The following is an 8,402-nucleotide window of genomic DNA, read 5'->3' on the forward strand; positions in this document are numbered from 1 at the left end:
AGACAAAATGTGGGCATTATTACTATATAGGGGCTACATAGGGAGCTATATTATTGTATGAGGGCCACATAGGGGGCATCATTAATGTATGTGGGCCACATAGGAGGACATTATTTCTAAATGGGGCCACATAGGTTGACATCATTAATGTATGTGGGCCACATAGGAGGACATTATTTCTAAATAGGGCCACATAGGTGGACATTATTAATGTATGTGGGTAAAGTAGGAGAACGTTTTTTTTTAATGGGGCCACATAGGTGGACATTATTACTGTATTTGGGTTACATAGGGGGACATTATTACTTTATGGGGGCCACATAGGGGATCATCATTAATTTATGGCCATATAAGAGGACTTTATTAATGTATAACAGCCACAAAGTGGAAGGTCCACATAGGGGCAGGTCCAAATTTTGCAGGTACAAATCCATCATATCTTCAAGTAATCCCATTCGACTGGATTATGTTGAGATCAGGGCTTAGTGTGCCATATCATCATCACTTCCAGGACTCCTTGTTCTTCTTTACACTAAAGATAGTTCTTAATGATATTAGCTGTATTTTTGGGATCATTGAAGATTGCTTTAAAACGTAGAAGTTTATTTGGAGAAATTGAGCCAATAAAACATAAAATCTCTAATATTATCTTACTTTTACACAGTTTTCCAAATTATTTTGCTCCTCATCATTTTCAGCAGAGCTCTTTTCACATCTTTATTCCGTACGCTGTATATCAGTGGGTTCAACATGGGAGTAATGGTTGTATACAGAAGAGAAAGTGTCAGTTCAAAGACCCGGGTGTTTTTTAATGGTGGCATTATATACATGGACATCCAGGTTCCATAATACATACTGAGGACTATGAGATGGGATGAGCAGGTGGAGAAAGCCTTTCTTCTCCCATCACTAGTTTTGATATGTAAGATAACAATTATGACCTTGATATAACATATTATGCTGCCCAAAAAAGGTCCGAGACCAAAGAACACAGCTTCCAGGTAACTGATTAATTGAAAACCAGCATTGGGGCAGGAGATTTTCTCAAAGGCTTTGAATTCACAGAAGAACTGTAAGACCGTATTAGAATAACACATTGGTATCTTAGATAAGGCAAAGGTTGTCGCAGTGGAATTTATAAACCCCGAAACCCAGGAAACAGTCATGAACAGGATACAGTTCTTCTTACTCAGTACACTGTGATAATGTAGAGGGTTACAAATGGCGACATATCGATCATAAGCCATAATGAAGAGCAATAGGTCCTCTGTGGTTGCCACATGGCCAAAGAAGTACATCTGGACGAAGCACTGAGTGAAGGACAATGTGTAGTCCCCACTCAGAAACATGTAAACCAACATGGGGACTGTGATGGTTGTATAGCAAAGGTCAACGATGGATAAATTACACAGGAATAGATACATGGGGGTGTGTAAGTGCTGATCGTAGTATATGACTACAGTAGTTGATGAATTTGCTATCACTCCGGTCAGGTATATCAGGATAAAAATTGCAGATAACCATGACTTATTCTTTGCATGTGTAGTAAAGGTCAAAACAAAGAACTCATAGGTGAAATTTTCCATTGGTATTGTTACCTCTCTGGAACTAAAAGACAAAGACATTGTGAAAAGTGTAATTTTATACATTTTTTGGCAATAAATAAATAAATGAAATGACTGTGTTGGTATAATTATTAGAGATGAGCAGATCTGATGGGATTTGAATTTGCCAAATTGAGCAGATTTTACTAGGAAATTCGATTTGAAGCAATTTTTTTCAGTGCTTATTGAATGTCCCTTATTACTAGAGTCTGGAAAGGGCTTAAGGTGTAAAAACCCCAAACTAATACTCGCCTCACTGGTCACATCTGCAATTCACTGTTCCACGTAGAGTCCTCAGCTCCTTCTCTTACATCTTCATGCTCTGAAACCCTGGACATCTACATATTAGGCAGGGACTAGGCCTAGGACATACCTGCACATGTGCATTGAAAGGTTGCAGCTCATGACGTAATGATATCGTGCCATTACATTGCACATGTGCAGAGACATTCCAGGTCTGGTTGCGACCAGAAGTCCTGGCCTACTTTGGAGAGTCAAGGGGTTTCAGGAGACAATGCTGTAAGAAGCAGCTCTAAGGGATGCACATGGGAAAGTGAAAAGTGGAGGTGGCCAAAAAGGCATAAGCCAGCAAATAATATAGTTACCCATCCCGGAATGCTCCAAGAGTTTTCTTCATGGAGTCAAAATGACAAGGCTGTATAATATCACGATGGCTATAGAACCTGAACAGCCTCAACATTTGTACAAATCTATGAATCATTACTCTAAATAATGTTTCTTATATTTTCAGAATTAAGGTTGAAAAAAGACAAAGGTCCTTCAAGTCCAGCCTATAATTTACAGTTTTGATCCAGAACAAGGTAAAAACCATTTGAAACAGATGCTAAGTGTTCCTTATTAGAATATTCCTTCATGAATCCAAATATTAAAATCAGTAGAGATGAGTGAATCGATTTGATGGTAATTTGTTTCAAATTTTAGAAATTTTGCTGGAGCTGGCTAAGTCAAACAATTTGCGAATCAATTTGAACAAATTGTCCTATAATGAACACCTTTATTTTACATAAAGAATAAGAGTGAATGAGCCAGAGAAGACTCACATGACCTCAGATGCAGCAGTGCGGGCATGCTCATAATAGTTTGCAGCTATCACATCACATGGTACAGCACAGCCAATCAGGAGGGAATATCATATTCTGTATAAAAGCAAAGGCAGGGAATGCAGCAGATATTTATTGTAATGAGTTTGGATAGTGAGAGGACATCACAGCTTACAGCTTATCAATACAGAGAAAGTTTTAGAACACTGAATAAACATTACAGATAATGGGTGTGAAAGCTCAGCACTGAAAAACAGCTACTATTTGTTCACCCATAGGTGTGTATCACTTTGATATTCCTAAAGCAGTCTTAGGAGACCTCAGAGTGTTACATTTGTGTTTTCTCTCAATTGGAGGCTTTATCATACAAAATATTTGCAGAAATTCAATTCCCTGCAAATCAATTTTTTTTGCAAAAATTTGATGAAGCAGGAGAAATCGAATTTCAAAAGATATAATCATCTCTAAAAATCAGAATGAATTCCTTGATCATCATCCAGGCCCATTGTTAGGAGGGCGGTTGCAAACAACTTTATTATAATGGAACGCAACCGACCCCTGGGTCCGCGATGCAGCCTGGTGCACTGCTGCTGAACACTTTGCGGGTGAAAAGGAAAGCAACCAACTTAAATGATAAACCCTTCCGTGTTACTGCACACAGGAACGAGTATAGAAATTCGCACTATCTCCCTTAGCAGCACGAGAGATATGGGGTGAAAAACTATCTGTAGTCCTGTTACTGCACAGGGACTAGACTGGCGGCGCTAGGATGCGTGTGTGACTATGCCGACGGGTACACGTGCCTCCAGCCGGCGTGCTACCGGACTGAAGGGTACTACTCCTTGTGGCAGACAGGTGATAGCCGTGGATCAGACATCTGCAGGCAGCTCGGGGTGTTAGGCGACCCCTTTGACAGAGCCAGACTGCTAGATGAAGATACCTGCCTATTTCCACTAGCCTGCCTATTTCCTCAACACCTGCCTATGGAAACTTCATGGAACACAGTCGTCCACACAACAGCAAAACTTGCTCAATGATCAGAGCGCGCCGCCATGTTTGTGGGCGGGCCTTTTAAAGACTAAGCCCTGCCCACCGTCACACCATTGGTGACGCCACCCGTGGACCAATCAGGTGTTGCCAGGTCACCGGGTCTGGTGGTTGCCAAACCACCAATCACGGTCCGCCAAGTCACGGGCATACTCAGTGTGGCGTATCCAGGACTTAGACTCCAAGAGCCCTGTCTCCTTCCGCAACCTATGCTTAACATTGCTAGGCACAAATACCTGAGAGATAATCTGTACATCTAGTGGACCAGCTAGGCGTTGTGGCTGACGACGATGCTGAGCAGCATCAGCCCTGGCTGGACCGGAATTGAAGACCACAGAAGGTTCTGGACCCATTTTAAGTCCAGCAACAGCCTGACGCCTAACGTTATCCCCCTCGACTTGATGCTCACTTTCCTCAATGAGCAGGGGAGCATGAATGTGGTCCACCGGTTTACAGGGAAGATCCTCAGATCCGTGACCCCTCCGGTGTACAGGGTACCCTTTTTTCCCACGAACCATTTTAGACCCCATAATAGCCTGCAGCTCGAGATTATCACCCCTGGTGTCTGCAGCAGGTTGGGGTTCAGCGAGTTTTGACAGGTGAACGGGTCTCAGGAGCGACACATGGAAAGTGTCGTGACTCCTCAGGTGTCGTGGTAATTTTAACGGGTACATTACATGGTTTACTTGGGCCAAAATTTTGAATGGACCAAGAAAGCGAGGAGCAAACTTAGCAGATCTCCCGCATAAACTAGTATTGTGGGCCAAGAGCCACACTCTGTCGCCCGGGTAGAATATGAGGGCAGGACGACGAGAAGTGTCAACCGACTATCTGTGAAGTCCGTCACGGTTGATGGATGGAGAAGACCAGCCGGACTTTGACGGAATGATTTATCTCTCGCACAGAAGGCACACGCAATAACAAATTCCTTGTGTCCTGGCACCACAGGGGCCACCAATAGGACCGTTGAAGGGACTTAGTGGTACGTTTGACCCCAAGATGGGCTCCAATCTTAGGGGCATGAGCCCAGGAGAGGACCTCATTTTGTAGATTAGGAGGAACGAACGCCCTCCCTGAAGGAAACTGGATCTTTTTGACATAATCTGACAAGACCTGGGTCTCTGGGACAGACAGAGGATCTGTGCCGGAAGCCACATTGGTAGAAGGGTCAGAGACTACCCTCCAGGTGACTGTAACCATACACTGAGACACACAATACTCACTCCAGGAAGAAATTCTCCCCGCATTCCAGTCAATGTGTGGAGCGTGACAACATAACCATGGAAGGCCCAATAACACCTCATCTAATCCCCCGGGAATAATAAGAAAGGAGATAACCTCCCGGTGACCCTGAGGAAATGACATGGTGAGGGGAGTCGACTGGTGAGTGATTTGCGTGTCCAGGAGTGAACCGTTGACTACCCTAATGTTCATTGGTCTTGGCAGTAACTCTATAGGGATAACATGTCTCTGGGCAAATGTAGGTGACAAAAAATTGCCGTCAGCGCCAGAATCCACCCACGCCTTGGCAGTAACCGCGGTTGCTCCAAAGGACAAGGACACGTTATACAATAATTGGGAGGAAGAGGCCCCAGAATCTAACACACCTCCTCCAACAGTGGCTAGACACACTCGTTTACCCGACTGCTTGGGACCCTTATTAACGGGGGACTCTAAGAGATGTGGAGGTCGGGAACGAGAAGAGCTAGACTCAGTTTGGGATGTATCCATAGCCTCAGGATCCGGGTCGGGAGTCTTGGGTTTGGAATTGGGTCTAGAGAAGGATGGTGCCAACCGATACTGAGGTCTGGTGACCTCCAGCTCTAACTTGTGTTCTGCATGACGCAAATCTATTCGGTTAGCGAGAGATATTAACTCCTCCAGGGAGGTTGGAATCTCTCTAGTAGATAGAGCATCTTTAATATGTCCAGCCAGACCCTTTCAGAACACCGGGATTAAAGACCAATCCAATTCAGCCGCTAAGGTTCTGAATTGGATGGCATAGTGGCTTACGGTGGCCAAACCCTGGATCAAGGAGCTTAAGAGCCGTATCATGCATGACCTGAGGACCAAGGAATATATTCTTTAGGGCTTTGAGAAAGAGACCAGCATTAGTCACTACCGGGTCATTGCACTCCCACAGAGGAGTAGCCCACTCCAGAGCTCTGTGAGAGAGTAACGCGATGACATAACCCACTTTGGCTCTTTCGGAGGGGAACCGTGCCTCCTTCATTTCCAAGTGAATGGAGTATAAATTAATAAAACACCTGCAGGATTTACTGTTGCCAAACCACCAATCACGGTCCGTCAGGTCACGGGCATGCTCAGTGTGGCGAATCCTGGACTTAGACTCCAAGAGCCCTGTCTCCCTCTGCAACCTATGCTTATCATTGCTAGGCACAAATACTCAAGAGACAATCTGTACATCTAGTGGACCAACTAGGTGTTGGGGCTGTCGACGATGGTGAGCAGCATCAGCCCTGGCGGGACTGGAATAGGAGACCACAGAAGGTTCTGGACCCATTTCAAATCCAGTAACAGCCCAATGCCTAACACCCCCCTTGAATGAACTTGTTTGGTGGCAGAGAGATCTATAGTCTCACTGCTTGTACAGTAAAGAATCTATAGTCAAACTGCTTGTAAAGAAAATAATCCATAGTCTTTCTAGTTGTACAGTAAAAATTACAGAGTATTACTGCTTGTGGATTAGAGAATCAATAGTCTGACTACTCGTAAAGAACTCATAGTCTTAATGTTCATACAAAAAAGAATCCATAGTCTTAGTATTGAGGTACACCCATTCCCTTAATAACCTTAGTTGCTCTTCTCCGTACCCGCTCTAGTTCAGCTATGTTCTTCTTATTCACTTGAGCACAAACTTGTACACAGTATAATAAATATGGCAATACTAGTTTAAACTATCTTCTCGTCATGAGCATTTATGCCTATTTTAATGCATACAGTAATTTTATTTGTCTTGGCAGCAGCTGACTGACACTGGCCACTATACTTGAGTTTACTGTTCTCCAATACACTAAAGTCTTTTTTAGTGACAACCTAGAAATCTATAGGTCAGTATTGACCAGGATATTTTATGGTTATGAAAGCTAGTCCACAAATTAATTTGATTACTGTCAGGAGTCATGGTGGGGATGACCTACTAAAAATGTCCAAACTTTTTCTTTTTTTCTGAAAGATATGATTTTGAAGGCCAATTATACTATGCTAAGTTGTAGAGAAAAAAAGAGGATACCCACATCAGGATGGACGAACCCAATCACAAAAATCATAAACATTATGTCGAAGAGTTGAAGACCCAAAAAGAAAAGGGGAATTTCTGAGAAATTAGCATTGTGTTCACCAGAAGTTCAAATCGCTTAAAAGTGATAGTATTGACAAGGCAATAAAAATTCTGGTACATTCCGAAAAATAATTGAAATCAGATTTTATCTACGTTTGCACTGGATACTCAGAAATATCCTTGAAAACTTTGTAATTTTATTGACAAAAATGTTTTTTTTTGTCACCCGGAACACCACTAATGTTGTACACAAGATATTTTTAGTAATAAAGCTCAATCTCATTCACTTGAATAAAACAGAGGTAGAACATGAACAGGAATTGCATCTTTTACTTTCCAAAGCTGCTGCATATAAACTAAAATAGATTAAAGAATCAACACGATAGAAACAGTTGAGGGTAAGTCTACTGCCAACTCTATTACCAGTTTTTGCTTCCTCCTGGCTTGAGGGCACAGGTCAACCAATAAGTATGAAAACGGCAAATTACACATAAAGCACTTTTAAATATTTCTTTTATCCAATTTATTGAATTTCCATCCTTACATGAAAAGTTAGAAAACTTCCTTTGGATAAATTATCGTAATAATCACCACGGTGAGCTGAAGTCCACAGACTTTGGTACAGACTGTCCATGCACTCAGAGGCGCTGAAAATGCAGAGCTCCAAAACGTTGTTGTAGGTGCCGATCTTTGGATCATCGATCAGCATCTCTGTTTCTCTGCTTTTGCATTTTCAGCAGTCCTTCATTAAAAAAAAACAATATTCTCTCAAAACTTTTTATTGTCTAAACCTGCCTAAATGTATATGTAGTGTAGTGTAAGTGCCGTAATACACTTAAAGAACGCAATGTTTCTTGGTTTCTAGCACCACTCTGGTTTACTTCTAGGTCAAGTGTCTTCTATTCCGACTTTCTGGATTTCACTAGGGTCTACGCGTGAGCCAGAAGTCGCTTTTACAAAATAAGTCTATGGAACCTCGTTCTGACACTGCATAGACTTACACTGTAAAAGCGACGTCTGACTCACAGATTATCCAAGAGTGAGCCGGCAAGTCAGAATAGAAGTCATATGAGTGAGAAAATGACCGGAGCAACACTGTAAACTGGGGTAGAAAACGATAGGCGAAAATATTACCGCCCTTACACTGTACTACATATACAGGTAGGTACATATATCAATATATACATCTATATAAATATGTAAACAGCTGGTGAAATAAGGATTAAACACGTCACCCATTTTCAAAGTAAATATTTTTCTAAAGGTGCTATTGACATGAATTTAAGAAACACATATTAATTATTTTTCAAATTTTGAACATTTCACTGCGACGAAGACATGACTCGTACATAGTTTGGTCTATTCAGTGGTAACATACGGATGTGAAAC

General features: G+C 42.1%; 1 protein-coding gene across 1 annotated transcript; it reads right to left on the reverse strand.

Annotated features, from left to right (window-relative positions):
* Positions 1 to 656: 656 nt before the first annotated feature.
* Positions 657 to 7,722, reverse strand: LOC141180559 (olfactory receptor 1468-like). Its single transcript, XM_073660659.1, has 3 exons — positions 7,558 to 7,722; positions 7,347 to 7,369; positions 657 to 1,608 (listed from the first exon to the last, which is right to left on the reverse strand). The coding sequence occupies exons 1-3, from the start codon at positions 7,720 to 7,722 to the stop codon at positions 657 to 659; spliced, it is 1,140 nt and encodes a 379-aa protein (XP_073516760.1).
* Between the last annotated feature and the right edge of the window lie 680 nt (positions 7,723 to 8,402).

This window comes from Phyllobates terribilis, unplaced genomic scaffold, assembly GCF_046119375.1.
Source record: "Phyllobates terribilis strain yellow unplaced genomic scaffold, ASM4611937v1 Scaffold_33__1_contigs__length_13283291, whole genome shotgun sequence".
Taxonomy (NCBI): domain Eukaryota; kingdom Metazoa; phylum Chordata; class Amphibia; order Anura; family Dendrobatidae; genus Phyllobates; species Phyllobates terribilis.